The sequence below is a fragment of the Miniopterus schreibersii genome, assembly GCF_964146895.1.
Source record: "Miniopterus schreibersii genome assembly, chromosome: 10".
NCBI classification, from domain to species: domain Eukaryota; kingdom Metazoa; phylum Chordata; class Mammalia; order Chiroptera; family Miniopteridae; genus Miniopterus; species Miniopterus schreibersii.
Genome location: NC_138110.1, coordinates 61,619,006 through 61,636,340, shown reverse-complemented (window position 1 = coordinate 61,636,340; position 17,335 = coordinate 61,619,006). Strand labels below are relative to the sequence as shown.

At 45.1% G+C, this 17,335-nt stretch overlaps 1 protein-coding gene across 1 annotated transcript in view; it reads left to right on the top strand.

Moving 5' to 3' along the window:
* TM9SF4 (transmembrane 9 superfamily member 4) overlaps window positions 1–8,948 on the top strand; it is a 46,670-nt gene extending 37,722 nt beyond the window's left edge. The window contains exons 15-19 of the mRNA XM_081149885.1: window positions 425–600; window positions 1,092–1,155; window positions 2,366–2,485; window positions 3,051–3,140; window positions 7,031–8,948. Of these exons, the coding sequence (XP_081006011.1) occupies window positions 425–600; window positions 1,092–1,155; window positions 2,366–2,485; window positions 3,051–3,140; window positions 7,031–7,180 (600 nt within the window). The 3' untranslated portion in view covers window positions 7,181–8,948. The remainder of the gene's footprint in view (window positions 1–424; window positions 601–1,091; window positions 1,156–2,365; window positions 2,486–3,050; window positions 3,141–7,030) is intronic.
* The last annotated feature ends 8,387 nt before the right edge of the window (window positions 8,949–17,335 follow it).

Genomic DNA, 17,335 nt, shown 5'->3' with positions numbered 1-17,335 from the left:
ATTTTAGCAAAATAGGGAACACTGTGCAGCTTCCCCCACACACACTCTTTTTTTTCTTCACTAAACATACCAAACATATAATGTCCCTTCATTTTGGCCTCTTCATCTCTGTTCCGTGTTCTCAGTTTCCTCCTTCCCTGTTCTTTCCCCACTTCCTTCCTGAATGACAAGCTCTGGGATGCTGTGATTCCATCTTCATAGCCCAAATGGTCTACCGTGTGCACTCCACTTTTCCCCAGGGCTGGGGTCAGCTCCAGGAGGTTCTGGCCAGGAGTCCTGTGGGTGTGTGTCTGTAGGACCTTCCCCGCCGTTGTGGCCCTGCTGTACCCCTCCCTTCCTGAGAGCCCAAAGGTCTCCTTCCCCCTGCACAGTCCCCAGCCTGGGCATCAGGGCTTTATGGGGCCTCATGGTGTTGTGCCCTCAGGTGCCCTTCCCCACCATGGTGGCCCTGCTGTGCATGTGGTTTGGAATCTCCCTGCCCCTCGTCTACCTGGGCTACTACTTCGGCTTCCGCAAGCAGCCATATGACAACCCTGTGCGCACCAACCAGATTCCCCGGCAGATCCCCGAACAGCGGTGGTACATGAACCGATTTGTGGGGTGAGTCTCTCGCAGGGGCCTTCTGGAGTGGGTGAGGTCAACACTGCCATGAGCCATCTCCTTAGGAGTTCATGGGAGAAGGTGCCTCCCTCCAAGGGTGCTGTGACTGGTGTTCTGCAGCTCAGCTGGCTCTAGTAGACTTCATGAGAGCTTAGCTTCACTCCAAGACAGAGGACTGAGTTATAGCCAGATTTAGTGTTGACCTGGAAACCAGGATGGCAGGGGTGGAAAGGTGCAGTGGCACTGGTTAAAACCATTGCTTGGACCTCAGGCAAGTCAGCCCGCCTCTCTGTACCTCAGTTTCCACATCTCTAAAATGGAGAGGTGATGCCCACCCTGCTTATCTCTCAAGAGGCTATAATGGTACAAAAGCATGCCGAAAGAATTGGAACCACTACACTGTGTAAGCTTTCTCAGGCAGACTCAGGAGGGAGCTGGGGTTTCCAAAGGCCATGTTTCCTCCCAGTGCTAATCCTCCTGTTCTGCTGCAGCATTCTCATGGCTGGGATCCTGCCCTTCGGCGCCATGTTCATCGAGCTTTTCTTCATCTTCAGTGTGAGTAGTGTTGTCTGCTCCCCTCCCCTCCACACACACAGCCCTCACCCTGCTAGCCTGGTCCCTACCCCTTAGGTGCTCTGCCTCTTACTGCCTATGAAATTTTAGATGGGCCATTTAACCTGTTCGAGCCCCCATTTTTCACCCTGACATGGGATAACAGTCATGCCGCTCTGGAAGACTTCCAGGTCAAATGCAATAGGGCATGTGTACCGGTCTGGTGTGGGAGGGCTCAGTAAATAGAAGAAGCTGCTTCAGTAACACTGCAGTCAGTCACCACTATTTTTAATATTGTCGCGTCTGCTTTGGTTTCTGGGTTTCTACACATCTTTACCTAAGTTACTCAAAACTCTCAGGAAAGGGGAGAATGAGGCCTATTTTCAGGGTCATTTTAAGCTGGAATGTGATAATGTCTATAAAAGGCATAGTGCTTGACATTCAGGAAATGCTTGTTAAATTGTAGCTGTGGTTGTGATGACGATTGCTCCTGTCCCGGGCATACCAAGATGAAAGTTGGCGGTAGTGCTCTTCACAGCCATTGAAGTCTGTGTCCCCTACTCGGTGCCCAGCACAGAGGGTGCCTTGCACCAAGTCAGTGCTGGAAAAGCATTCGCTGCTCTAGAGTGGGCCAGCCCCTCCCTGCTGAGATCCCCTTGCTCACCCAGCCCTGCCTAGGAAAAGGGTCAGAGGATGGGTTGGCTGCCCTCACAGGGAAGCCACCTCAGTTCTCTTTGTGTGACCCTGGGTCGGTCACCAGCCTCGCTGAGCCTTGACTTCAGCTGTAAAAGTCCACACTGCCAGAGGCTCACGTGTGGAGATGTCCATGAAGCATGTAGCTTGCCTGGCATGTGGTAAGCTGCTCCTGAGTGGTGGTGGCTGCTATGTAATTTTGATGAGGGTGGGATTCATTACTTTCTACAAGCTGCCATGTGCAGGCTAGGGCCCACCCATCATAGGGTCAGCCATGCCCCAGCCACTCCCTAAGACTAGCTGGCTCACCCTCTGCTCTGGAGAGAAGGGCCAGTCAGAGCCACATGCCAGGCACATAGGCCCCAGTGGTGTCATGATGGTGTCTCCATTCCTGCCCTGGTGACAGGTGGTTTGCCCGCCCTGACTTCGGGCTGGTATCCTGAGAACAGGCAGGGTATGCTAGGGAAACGGCCACCGGGGGAGGCAGGCGAGCCAAAGGCCAGCTGTGATGTGTCCACAGGCAATCTGGGAGAATCAGTTCTATTACCTCTTTGGCTTCCTGTTCCTCGTCTTCATCATCCTGGTGGTGTCCTGCTCACAAATCAGCATCGTCATGGTATACTTCCAGCTGTGTGCAGAGGTAAGGGCATAGGGTGAGGAGTGGGGGTGGGGGACCTGGGTCCAACATTGAACAGGTCAGTAAGGCTGTTTGAGTTTCCCATGTTCCCCCTTCTGGCCATGAGGTCTTGGGCAGGTACATCACTTCCTCTCTGAGCCTCCAGTTATTCAGCGGGCTCCTTCATTAGTAGCTCTGGTTGGCAGGTGCTTAACCTCTCTGTGCTTTCCTCATGTGACAAGGATAGCAGTAGGACCTGACTCAGAGCACCGCTACAGTGATTAAACTGGCCTCATTCACATACAGCACTTAGAATGGTACCTGGCTCATGGGGAGCTTTTGCTCACAACATGCTAGTTGTTATTACTATTCTTTTGTTGTTGATTTTTTTAAACTGTATTTTATAAACAGTAAAGTTCACACTTTTTAATGTGTCTTTTGAAAATGCATACAGTTGTAAAACCACCATTAGAGTCAAGATATAAAACATTCCCATCACCCCAAATATCACTGTTCTTACCCAGAGTCTTTAGCTCCTTGGCAACTGGGAAACTTGGGGAAGAGGTTCTGACCCTTGTTTCTTCCTCAGGATTACCGCTGGTGGTGGAGGAATTTCCTCGTCTCCGGAGGATCTGCATTCTACGTCCTGGTCTATGCCATCTTTTATTTTGTTAACAAGGTACCACCCTTATTTTGTTAACAAGGCCCGTTAGCCCTTTTAGGGCAGGATGGTGGAGAGGAGGGTGCTGGGAAAAACTTAAGTGTCTGAATCTTACTTTCCTATCAACAGTGGGACCAATGCCAGTATAGAACTGTCTGTGCTCTAGAACATGCATCTTCTTAGGAAAGGGAGAATCTATGTTCTGTATGTTTGGGAGACAAAAGCCTTCAGAATATATACCATGAGAATATTGCATGCAGAACCTGTGACAGCCAGCCAAAGGGGTACTTAAAGGAAATATATTACCTTGCAGTGCTTTTAATAGGAAATGAAAGACATTGATAATATAGTAGTCACCTCAAGAAGCTGGGGGCAAAAAGAACACGAAAGAATACAGAAGGTAAATGAGAAGAATTAAAAATCAAAGCAGAAAATAGTGAAATAGCCTTTAGCACCCAAATTTAGGCCTTCAGGCGTCCTGTCTCTGGATGCTCCCTTTCCCTCTTCATTCAAGTACTGTTTGGTACTTCATTATAAGGACAGGGTGACCAGGGCTTTATCTGCACCTCGGATCATCCGTGCTATGTGGGCCACATAGGCGAAGTGTGAGCAAATGAAAGGGAGCCTGGCTCACCTGACTCAGGCACATTCACAGAGCTCGTTTTCCCCAGAGAGTGGCATGAATAAGAATACAAACAGTCCACAACAGTTTTGGTAGATTCATGTGTTACACAAAGGAAATGGGCCCGAGAGGAGTCTGGAGCAACCTGGAGGATCCCTCACCTCCAAGGCTAACACTGAAGACTTGGTCTCACCAGCTGTACTTTGGGTCTCCAAAACCCAAAAGCAAGCAGTCCTCTGCTTGCAACCAGGATGTATTCCCAAGCTAGGGTCATGGGTCAGTTGGTTGAAGCTTAGAATGTCCTTCCCCGAAAAGGTCACGTTGGAAAGGATTGTAAGAATCACTTAGTGTGGTGCTCCACCCCTGCTTCCAGTGTACTGACTGTGCCAGTCTTTCCCAAGGATCCCAACAAGTGATCACCTAGCGCAGGGGTCACCAAGCTGTAACTCATGCGCCTATTTACGTAAAAGTTTTATTGGAACACAGTTATGCTTCTTTTACGTATCATCTATGGCTGCGTTCACACCACTATGGTGGAGTTGAGTAGTTCAACAGAGGCCATGTGGCCTATAAAACCTAAACTATTTATAATCCGGCCCTTTAGAAAAGAGTTTGCTGATCCCTGCTCTAGCAAATCCAGCAACAGAAGATACTCCCTCCTAACACTCCCATTCTCTCTCTGAACAGCTCCTGTCATTATCAGGTTCTTTCTTGATTGACACTGAAATCTGCCTCCCTGTAACTTCTGTCTTCAAACTGTGTAATTCCTGGAATCATCCAGAACAAGTCTAATTTCCCTCCTCTGTAGCACATATTAATCAGAATTGTTTTGAGTAAAACATGGCCCTAGCCAGTTTGGCTTAGTGGCTAGAGCATCGGCCTGTGGACTGAAGGATCCCGGCTTTGATTTCAGCCAGGGCATGCACCTCAGTTGCAGGCTCAATCCCCATCCCCAGTCAGGAGGCAACCAGTTGATGTGTCTCTCTCACATCGGTGTTTCTCTCTCTCTCTCTCTCCTTCTACTCTCTGAAAAGCAATGGGGAAAAAAAGTGACCAAAACCCAGTTCCATTTGGCTTAAGCAAAAAGACAATCTATTGGCTGAAATAACTGAAAAATTTAAGAAGTTGGAGGTCTAGCTTCTGGCATGGTTAGATCCAGCATCTCAGATGGTGTCAGGGCTCTGTGTCCGCACCTCAAATCTGCATGTGTTTTCTTGGCTTCAGTCTGCTGGTAGTATCTTTCCACAAGGTAGAAAGTTGGCCCCTGGCAGCCCTAGAGTCTCCTTTTTTCAGCTTCGCAGCCCTAGCACTAAAAGAACACCTGTCTTCTACCATCACATTATCAATCCCTAAGGGAAGACTATTATTGGCCTGAGTTACATGCCGTCCCTCACTGTTCCTCAGTAAGATGGCATACTCTGGCTGACTAGCTTAGGTTTTAGACTAGGAATGACAGCCCCAATAGGACCACAAAGTGGGGAGTGGATACTCCAAAACACTGGCAGGAGGAAGACAGGAGACAGTGTTGGGCAAACAAATCATAACTACCGCTTCCTCCCACCCAGCGCCCTGGAGTCACACCAGTCTCCTGTCATTTCTCCTTCTGCCTCATTCTTTCTCTGTTCTAAAAACTTCCTCCTCCATCCCCAGAGCCTTCCTTGTCTGTAAAATGATCGCCTTGGCCTGTCTAAATTCAAAGGGCCTTTCCAGTACTGCCTTTTTACTTCGGCCCTTTCCTGGTTTTACCATTGGATTTACCACTGCCCCGTCCCCTGCCCCTACTTCCCATCACCCTATCCTATCTCCAGCCACAAGAAAGCTTATAAAAGGAGAGATGGGGGGGTGAGCCTGAAAACATGGCCTTCACCTCCAGTTTGAGAATGTTTGACCTCAGGGAGGTGTCAAAACAGTAACCTTATGCCCTGCCAGAGTGGCTCAGTTAGTTGAGTGTTGTCCTGTGCACCAAAAGGTTGCCGGTTCTATTCCCGGTCAGGGCACATACCTGGGTTGTGGATTTGATCCCCAATTGAGGCATATACGGAAGGCAACCGATTAATGTTTCTGACATTGATAAATCTCTCTCTCTCTCCCCCCTCCCTCCCTCCCTTCCTGCCCCTCTCCACCCTTTCCTCCCTCCCTCTCCATTACTCTTTCTCTTAATAAAAAAAATCAAAAACATTAAAAAATAATAATAACAAAAACAAAACAGTAACCTTCCTGTTTTCTTCTGGGCTCCTGGCATTTTGTGACCATGTGTCTGCCCATGAGCCCTGTAACAGGCCCACACAGCCCTGATGTGCCGGGCAAGTCTTGATACCAAGGTTCCAGATTAGCCTCACTTGGCCCAGCACACACCAGCATAACCCAGATCCTTGGCCTCCCTGCCCGGGCCTCTAAACTCTACAGAGGAGTCCAAAATGCTCCAAGATAAAATCCCTGTGAGATGTTACCAAAGTAACAGAAGTGTTCTGAGGAAGAGAAGACTATAGGCTGGGCAAGGATTCTCTGGTCCTTAAGCTGGGAATCTTTTTCTTTTTTTTTAAATATCTCTTTATTGATTTCAGAGAGAGGAAAGGAGAGGGAGAGAGAGAGATAGAAACATCAATGATGAGTCATTGATCAAGCCCGCAACCAGGGCATGTGCCCTGACCGGGAATCGAACCCCGATCGCCTGGATCCTAGGTTGACACTCAACCACTGAGCCACGCCCCGCCGGGCTAAGCTGGGAATCTTAAACGCCTCTCTCCTCCCCATTCTCTGTCTGCTGTTCCAGCCATCCAGGAGTGTCACTGTACTGTTCTGGGGACTGTGGAGGGTAAAAAAGTAACACAGCTCTGGTTGTTTGTACCTACTGCATTCTCGCCCCTGAGGTCATATCTGTCTTCCAGGGAGCTTTTAGGCCTTTCCCTGGGAAGATTCTTACCCCAGCCAGAAATGGCCTGGGTTGATGGAGTTGGGCCTTTGACTCCTAGCCCTCTAGCCCCCAGATTCAAATCCCAGTTCTTTCTACTTCCTAGCTGTGTAACTGTGGGCGTTGTTTAGCCCCTCCGTGCCCCATCTGTAACATGGGCTAATAACCTACCATAGTGGTCGTGAGAATCCAAGGCAATGCATGGGCCCTGGTACTGAAGAACGTTCACCGTGGCTGTGGGACCCATCTGCCCACCTGGAGCAAGCCCCTTCTCCTGCCAGGCTTTGTCATGAGATCAGTGGGGGGGGACAGTTGACCATGGCGGATTGGCATTAAGCATCTATCCCTCTCTTTTCTCCACTGCTCGTTCCCCAGCTGGACATTGTCGAGTTCATTCCCTCTCTCCTCTACTTTGGCTACACGGCCCTCATGGTCCTGTCCTTCTGGCTCCTCACGGGCACCATCGGCTTCTATGCAGCCTACATGTTTGTCCGCAAGATCTACGCTGCTGTGAAGATAGACTGATGGGGGTGGACCACGGCCAGGCCCACTCCATTCACGGACAGGAAGCCACCCTGCTGGGGAACTGGAGGCACACAAAATAAAATAGCTCCTGCTCGTTTGGAATGTAGCTCCTGGCACGGTGTTCCTGGACGCAGGGCTGCGTGGGGGCGGGAAGCCTGTAGATAAGTCGTGCGTTTTTCTGCGTCATCTTATTCCAATTCTGTGGGGGGTGAGGGTTTTGTGGGTTGTTTTTTCTTCAGTGCTAAGAAAGTTCCTTCAGCAGGAACTCCATGACCTGTTCAGGTTTATTTCTGGCTAGGGGTTTTTACCTTAGTTGTTTTGGGTTTTTTTAAACAATGGATCCAGCATGGATAACTCCACCGAGAACTGGGTTTTGGTCACTGTCTCCACCTCAGTTCCTCAGGGCTGTTGGCCACCCCACGACTAACTGGAAGAGGAAAAGCCGGGCCTTCTGGGACTTCAGTGAGGTTTCCAAGCCTCTCACCGCCCATCCTCACCATTGATGCCGAGACAAGCACAGCTCTAGCCTACACATGCATCCTCAGTGCCAACCTGCCTCTACCAGCCACTTTCCCTCCCTCTTCTCGCTGCCCCAGCCTCCTTCTGGGGCTGCCCAAGGCAGGGCTTCCACCCTGGCCTCTGGGTCATCTTGTTACCAGGAGCAAGTCCAGTCTTGGTTGCTACAAGGAAATCCCTGGAAGTACTGGGGAGCAGTGGGAGTTTGTTGGACTAGAGAAGAGACTTGCAGTGAACTGTGTTCGTGCCAAGAAACCCTGGATCCAGGGCCAGGTATTTCCAGAGCCAAACCAAGTATCCACATGTCTGTGTCTGGGCAAAGGTTCTTCACCCTTCAGGATATCTCCCCAGCTCCTTCAGGGGGTTGCTGTTCTTTGCAAAGTGTGCTGGTGGCAGGGTCCCTCCTTCCCCACTTTGGGTAGAACAAGGCTTGGAGACCTCAGATCCCTTCCTTTAGGTGGCTGGGGAGAGACATTCCCTCCCTGACATCCCCCAGCCTCCTCACCCATTTACAGTTCTTTTAGCCAAGCCCACCCCCCTCCCATCTGAGTTCTTGACTCCTTTGAGGGATGCCCAGAAAACTGCTGGTGAGAAGGGAGATGGAAGGTAAGTTCTGTCATTTTTTCCTCAGTTCCCAGGAATAGGCAAGGAGCCCAGTTTCCCCAAGTTAGAAAGAGGGAGCTAACACCCACTCTTTTATCAACACGCACTCTTGGGGCCAAGCCCCCGCCTACTCTGTGCATGTCACACTGGCTCTTAAATTTCAAGAGACCAAACCCACCCTGGGATTAGGATTTAAGTAACAGCCAGTCACCCTTGCTCCAGCCCCTTTGGCATTCCCACCACAAGACAAAGCTCAGGATGCTGGTTAAGCTAGGAACACACTCTACCCCTTTCCCCTCCCAGATTCTTCGAATGGCCCCTACCAACTCCACCAATCAAACCAGTGAACTTCTCAACCTTGCCTCACAGTGACTCCACAGTGCCAAGTGGCAGCCACCAAGAATCAGGTTGGAGAAAAGGGAACCCAAGCAGTAGAGAATGGTAATGGAGTCTTGTTCATTCACATCTTGGATTTTTCCCCTAAGAGATTCTCTTTTTGGGGAGAATAGCGAAACGGACTCCTCATAAAGGATTTAAACATCATCAATTTTCCTGACTTTTTAAATCATCATCATCATTCTTTTTAATTAAAAAATGCCTGTATGCCTTTTTTTGGTCCAATTGTAAATAAATATGCCATTGTCCTGTTGTTGTGTGTCTTGAATCTCTTATAAGGATTAGGGATCTGAGGTGAGGCAACTTCTCCAAATGGGTTGAGCTGAATGGTGTTTTCCTCAAAGCTCAGTCTCATGTCAGGCATCCTAGGGTTAGGGACCCTATTGTTTCCCTGCTTGGTGCAAGTCCATAGCCTCTCCCACCTGCTCAGCCCCTCCATTCTGAATCACAAGCATTTGCCCCTCTGATCCCCACAAGAAGGAAATGGTATTTAATTGTGAGCTTTGGTAGCAGTGAGACCTGCTTTTAAGTTCTCACCTCCAATATTTTACTGCTAATTCCACCTCTCTGTCATGTAAGACTCCTTCGATTGCAACCAGTAGAACAGGTCAGATTGGCTTAAGCCCCAAGGGCAATTCATTGGCTCATAAGTCACCAAGGAAAGGAATGTTTGGCTTCAGATCTGGATAGATCAAGGGCCTCAAAGGATGGCCTTTGGATTCTCCCTTTTTCCACTCGGCTTCTCTCTGGTCCATTCTGTCCGAGTGTCAAGAGTCTTCTTCCCTATGGGAAAGGTAGGGAGGGCATGGCACAGATTGCTCTAGGCTTATATTAGCCAGTTTGGAAAGCCTAGAAAAAGACATCCCCTTCCCTACTTCAGTGTATTTAATATAAATAAGTCCCAGGAAAGGTCTCTGGTGCGCCCAGCTTGGATTACTGCTAGCCATCTTGGACCACTCACTAAACCAAGGGGAACAGAGTATTATGGGCTGCATACCCCAAGGGCATTGGCTATTGTGAATTTCAGCCTCACCAGAATCACTTGGAGTGGTTGAGGGAAGAATGACTTCCCAAGGTGAGGAATGTAAAGCAACAAAAACAATGGTTGCCTATTATACCTCCCCCCCTTCCATCTCCAAGCCTCAGTTAATTTGTCCTAATTTCTTAAAGTAGAAGCTGAGGCCATTTATTTGAGGCTTTTTTTTTTTTTTCAAATATAGATGCTCAATTCTATAAATTGCTTCCTAAGTACTGCTTTAGCAGCATACCACAAATTCTGATATTTTTCATTGTTAGTTCAAGATACTAATACATGATTTTTTAAATATTTTTTAAATTATTTCAGAGAGAGGAAGGGAGAGGGAGAAAGAAACATCAATAATGAGAGAGTCATTGATCGGCTGCCTCCTGCACATCCCCTGCTGGGGACCAGTCCCCCCAATACCTAGGCATATGCTCTGACCAGGAATCAAACCATGACCTGGTTTCATGGGTCAAGGCTCAACCACTGAGTCATGCCGGCAGGGCTGCTTTCTTTTTAATTCATGTGTTACTTAGTTTCCAAATATTGATGGATTTATTTCAGGGATCCTTCTGTTATTATAATTCTATTGTGGGCAGAGACATTGTACTACCTGAACCTTTTGAATTTATTGAGGCTTGTTTTATGGCCCAAAATATGATCTATCTTGGTAAATGTTTAGTGTACACATGAACAAATATTCTGTTTGGGGGTGGAGTGTTCTATTAATATCAATCAGGTAAAGTTGGTTGATAGTGTTGTTCAAGTCTATTATATCTTCTGATTTTTGTGCCTGCTTGTTATATTGATTAAAAGAGGGATATTGAAATCTTTGAATATAATTATAGATTTGTATATTTCTCCTTGAAGTTTTGTTTTTACTATATGTATTTTGAGACTCTGTTAGGTACATACTGTCCTTTTGATCAATTTATCCCTGGTAATAGTCTTTGCTCTGATATCTACTTTGATGTTAAGTAATATAGTCAATCCCACTTTCCTTTGACCAATGTTAGCACAATATATATTTTTCCATCCTTTTACTTTTAGCCTATTTACATTTTTATATTTAAAGTGTGTTTCTTATAGATTTGTATCCAGTCTTACAAACTGAGGATATTTTTTCCATTGCTTTTTCGAGAGAGTGGAAGAGAAAGAGAGAGAGACATCCATTGGTTGCCTCCCACACACGCCCTAACTGGGGCCGAGATCGAACCTGCAACTGAGGCATGTGCCCTTAGCCGGAATTGAACCCAGGACCCTTTAGTCCTTGGGCTGATGCTCTAACCACTGAACCAAATCAGCCAGGGCACAATCTCTGCTTTTTAATTGGAGTGTTTAGACCATTTACATTTAATGGGAGTATTGATTTGGCTAGGTTTAAGTCTATAATCTTGCCATTTGTTCCTTATTTGTCCTATCTGTTTGCTTTTTCCTCTTTTTTTCTTCCTTCTTTTGGATAAATCAAGGACACTTTGCATTTTAATCTCTTTTGGTTATCTATAACTTTTTGTTTTGATATTTTAGTAATTACTTTAGGCCTTATAATATATGTCCTTAACTTATTACAGTCTACCTTTAAGTGATATACAATTTCACATATAGTATAAAAAGCTGACAGCCTGGCTGGCGTGGCTCAGTCAGCAGTTGAGCATCGACCTATGATCTAGGAGATCATGGTTCGATTCCCAGTCAGGGCATATGCCTGGGTTTCAGGTCTGGTCCCCAGTGGGGAGCGTGCAGGAGGCTGCCAATCAATGACTCTCTCATTGATGCTTCCATCTCTCTCCCCCTCCCTTCCTCTCTCTGAAATCTATAAAGACATATTTAAAAAACAACAACAAACTTACAATAGTATACTTCCATGTCTGCCTTCCCAGCCTTTATAGGATGGTTGTCATTCTTTTTTACTTTTACATATGTTATAAACCTCACAATATACTTTTGCTAATTTTATTTAAATAATTGTCTTAAAAGCATTTAAATACTAGGGAAAAAATCTTACATATGTACCAAGGTAGTTAAAATTTCCAGTGGTCTTCATTCCTTTGTGTAAATCCAGTTTTCATCTGGTATCATTTTCCATCTGCCTGAAAGACATCCTTTAACATTTCTTGTAGTGAAGATCTGCTGCTGATGAATTCTTTCAGTTTTTATATGCCTAAAACATCTCAAATTTATCTTTGTTATTGAAAGATATTTTTACTGGGTATAGAATTTTAGGTTGACAAGTTTTTTTCTTTCATAGTACTTTAATGATGTTATGTCACTGTTTTTAAGCTATTGATTATGGATGCCTTGGTATAGTTTTCTTCAGATTTCTTGTACTTAAGAGTACATTGAGCTGCTTGGAACTGTGTGTTTATTGTTTTTAGTAAGTTTGGAAAGTTTTAGGCCATTATATATTCAAATTTTTTTTCTGTTCCCCCATCTCTCTCCCTTCTTTAAGCCATTCTGATTACTCATATGTTATGTTGCTTGAAGTTGTCCCACCACTGATGTCCCACCCATTGATGCTCTTTTCATTTTCCTTTTTAAAAATTCTCTTTTCTGCGTTTCATTTTGAATAGTTTCTATTGCTATGCCTTTAAATTCACTAATCTGCCATATGTACTCTGCCATTAATCACATCCAGTGTGATTTTCATCTCAGACATTATCTTTTTCATCTCTAGAAATTTCATTTAAGTCTTTTTTTTTTTAATCCTCACCCAAGGATATTTTTTCCATTGATTATTAAAGAGAGTGAAGGGTGGGAAGAGGGGGAGAGAGAGAGAAACATGGACGTGAGAGAAACACATTGATTGGTTGGCTTCCGTACGCACGCAGACTGGGGCTGGGGATTGAACCTGCAACCAAAGTATGTGCCCCTTGACCAAGAATCGAACCGGTGACCCTTTGATCTGTGGGCCGATGCTCTTACCACTGAGCCAAACCAGCCAGGGCATGATTTAGGAATTTTATTTATATAGTTAGTTAGTTAGTTAGTTAGTTAGTTAATTTTTGTTTAAAATATTACAGATGTTTCTTTTTCTCCCCAGTGACTCGTTCCACCCTGTCCCACCCCACTCCCAAGTCCCCCTCTTCCCATTGTCCCTGTCCTTGGCTTGTGCATATCTGCATATAAATTCTTTGGTTGATCTCTCCCCCTCCACCCACCCGCCCTCCTCCATCCCTCTAGGTCTTTTTTTATATCTTCCCCATCTCTACTTAACTTTTTATTGAATAAAATATGCATAACATAAAATTTACCATTTTAACCATTTTAAAATATACAATTTAATGGCATTCAGTACATTCACAGTGTTGTGCACCCATCACAACTAGCCATCTCCAGAACTTATCATCATCCCAGATTGAAACTCTGTACCCATTAATATAACTCCTCTTCTCCCCCCAGCTTCTGGCAGCCACTATTCTTTCTGTCTCTATGAATTTGACTACTCTACTGGAATCACACAATATTTGTCCTTTTGTGTCTTATTTTAGTTAGCATGTGTTCGAGGTTTATCCACATTGTAACGTGTATCAGAATTTTTACTCCTTTTTAAGGCTTAATATTCCATTGTATGTATAATACCACATTTTGTTTATCTTGTCATCCACCAGTGGACATTGGGTTGTTTTTACCTTTTGGCTATTGTGGATAATGCGGCTGTGAACATTGGTGTACAAATACCTGTTCAAGTCTCTGTTTTCAGTTATTTTGGGTAAAATTGCGGGATCCTGTGGTAATTCTATGTTTAATTTTTTTGAGGAACCACCATATTGTTTTATAGAGTGGCTATACTATTTTACATTCCCACCAGCAATGCATAAAAGTTCCAATTTCTCTACATCCTTGACAATACTTGTTTTCTGTTTTTTATTACACCATCCTATTGAAATGTAAAGTGGTATCTTGTGTTTTTGATTTGCATTAGTGATTAGTGATGCTGAGCACCTTTTCAAATGCTTATTGGCCATTTGTATATCTTCTTTGGAGTAATGTCTATTCAATTCCTTTGCCTTTTTAAAAATATATATATATATTGATTTCAGAGAGAGGAAGGGAGAGGGAGAAAGAGAGAAACACCAATGATGAGAGAGTCATTGATTGGCTGTTGCCTCCTGCATGCCCCTTACTGGGGATCGAGCCTGCAACCCCGGGCATGCGCCCTGACTGGGAATTAAACTGAGATCTCCTGGATCATAGGTTGAAGCTCGACCGCTGAGCCACGCTGGCCAGGCCCTTTGCCCATTTTTAAATTGAGTTGTTTGTTTTTTGTTACTGAACTGTAGTAGTTCTTTTTATATCCTGAATATTAATCCTTTATCAGATACATGATTTGCAAATTATCATATCCCATTCTGTGGGTTGTCTGCTCATTCTGTTGATAGTGTCCTTTGATGTAAATTTTTTTTTAAAATATATCTTTATTGATTTCAGAGAGAGGAAGGAAGAGGGAGAGAGAGAGAGAGAAACATCAATGATGAGAGAGTCATTGATCGAGCCCACAACCCGGGCATGTGCCCTGACCTCGAATTAAACCCCGATCGCCTGGATCCTAGGCCAACGCTCAACCGCTGAGCCCCGCCCGGCCGGGCCCTTCGATGTAATTTTGATGAAGCCCATTTCTGTTTCTTTTGTTGTCTGTGCTTTGGTGTCATATCTGATAAATCATTACCAAGCCAATGTCATGAAGCTTTTCCCCAGTTATCTTCTAAGAATTGTATAGTTTTAGGTATTACATTTAAGTCTTTCATCTATTTGAGTTAATTTTTGTATGTGGTATAAGGTAAGGGTCCGACTTTATTCTTTTCTGTGTAGAAATCCAGTTTTCCCAGCACGATTTGTTGAAAAGATTGTTCTTTCCCCATTGAATGGTTTTGGCACCTTTGTCAAAAATCATTTGACCATATATGTGAGGCTAAACTTTTTTAAGATGTGGAATGCAATTATAACTTGTAATGTTTTTATCTGCTCATTTTAACCTCAGTTTCAGTTGTGGGTTGGTTTTTATTGCTTATTTTCCTCATTGTGGATTATGTTGCTTGTGACTTTATAGGCCTGACAGTCTTAGATTGGATGCCAGACGTTGTGAGTTTTACCTGGTTAGGTGCTGAATGTTTTTTTAATCCTGTAAATCCCCTTGAGCTTTGTTCTGGGACGGTTAAGTTACTGGAATCAGCTTAATCTTTTTGAGCCTTGCTCATAAGATTTTTTTAGGCAATTACAGAGCTGTGCTCATTCCAGGGCTAATTATTGGCCACTACTGAGGCAAGACCTTTCTAAGCATTCTCAGTGCCCCATGATACCCAGACTCTCAGCACTATCTCAACTCAGTGCACGGGGCTCCACTTCAGTCGCCCCTCCTTAAGTTGCAGCCTGAAAACTCTTTCAGGGCAGTAAGCTAGGGCAATCATAGGGCTCACCTTGTTTTCTGTCTGTCTTGGATCACTGTCCTTTATTGGTCAATATCCAGAGCCTTGAAAACCAGTTTCATGTATTTGGTCTTTTTTTTTTTCTGGTTGCTTCAGGTGGAAGGATAAATACAATCCCTGTAATTCCATCTTGGCTAAAAGCACCTGCTAACTACTAGGTAAGTATGGGGCAGGGAAACCACGTTGGGCACCAGCTTCCAGGATCACCAGGATGCTTTGAGGCTCACCCTGATTCCCCTGGGATCATCAAGGACAGACATTTGGCACAAGAGAAACCCAGAGGGTACACACAGGTACTGGTGTCCCAAATTCAGGTTCTAGGCTGTGCTTGGAAGGTGGCAGAGATTGTTGTGGGCTAGGGCAATCATGGAGGGCTTCCTGGAAGATGGGTAAGATTCAAACTGAAGATCCTGCAGAGCTAGTATCTCCTCTTGCCTCCAGCTGCCCTGTGAGCGTTCCCACCTCTGAACTGCATTTGAGCCTCCCCACCATCCAGGACATAATACCTGAGTTTTTTCTTCAGTTTCTATTTCCAGAAAATGGCCTTCACCTACTATCCAGACTTGCCTCTCCCAAACAGCCACACCCAGGGCACCTGCTGTGCCCTCAACTCATCATGCATTTTTCTATCTCAGTGCCTTTGGTCATGCTGTTTACTCTTGTCAGGAATTCCTTTCTCCAGTCCCTTTCTAAACTGCCCATTCTTCAAAGCCCAGCTTTAGCATCCAACTTCCAAGAAGTCTCTACCCTCTAACCACACATCACACACAGTTGGGATGATCTGTATGCCAAGCTGGACTTAGTTGGGTTCTGTCCCTTTGGAGTGACCATTATATGCCAGTTAGGCTTCTTGTCCCAGTGTAATTATTAGTAGTGTCCCTTTCACTCCCAGATGTGTTCCAGATAGATGACAAATTATAAGGTCACCCTTTCCGAGCTGGTGTGGCTCAGTGATTGAGCACTGACCCGTGAATCAAGAGGAACCCAGTTTGATTCCTGGTCAGGGCACATGCCCAGGTTGCAGGCTAAATCCCCAGTGTGGGGCATGCAGGAGGCAGCCGATCAATGTTTCTCTCTCATTCATGTTCTACAATCAATAAAATTTTTAAAAATGCCACCCTTCATTGCCCCCACTTTTCTCTGCCCAACTGAAATGCTTGGGTAGGAACCATGTTGTTAGAGCCCAGCACAATACTCTGACACATCTGAAGTCACTCGCTCGCACAGTAATTTTTTAGCTGCAGCAGACGGATAGGGAAGGGGAGGAGCTGAGAAGAGGTAGAGGATGGCTTCCGACAGCCTGGGCAGGTAATGCCTCTGAAGAAGTGTTTGAGGCCTGAAAGAACTGAGGGAGCCAGAAATGGGAACATCTGCAGAAAGAAAAGAAAAGCAAGTGCAAAAACCCTGAGGTTGGAACATGCTTAGTATATTTAAGGAGCAGAAAAGTGAGTGTTGGGAGAGTGAGAGGCAATTGATGGGAGATGTCGGCAGGGACCAGAAAGGCTGGGCTTCGTCAGCCACAAAAAGGAATTAGGATTTTTTTTTTTTCCTGCCAATTGCGGGTTTTGGATGGGGCAATAACATGATCTGAGTTATTTTTCCCCCAGACCAGAAGATTTTTATTTTTCATCATGCATATAGAAGGCGAAAGTGCCTTGAGTTCTGACTGGACAAAGCCACCTCATGAATATTTGTTTAGAAGCAGAGATATCAGTTACAGTGATGTCAGTTACAACATGGCCACTGGGACACAGAATCATCAAAACCATCAGAGTTACAGACTTCTTTTTGGAGGTTATCCTCACAGATCATGGTAACAATTTCCATTCTGAAGTCCTACAAAACCACCATATACAAACTACTTCTAAGTACAGGGTTATGTTAACAGGCCACAGCAATTTGATAACAATCATGAATAGCCATGTAAGTTCCCAAATGGCATCAAAAAATTACAATGATTCTTGTAAGTGTTCTCAACTAAAAGCAACAAGCAGGCCTCGACAATTCAATTTCCCCAGTGGGTGGAAATGAAGGGGATGCATCAGGTCTTTCTTAAAAGCAGTGAAATGAAAAACATATAGCATTAACTTTCTACAAACACAAGGTTTTTACCTGGACCGAGAGAACGTTTAAAGTTGCAGTGTTCCGTTAATAATTGCAATTTTAAAAACATATTGGTGAATCAAAAATGATAGT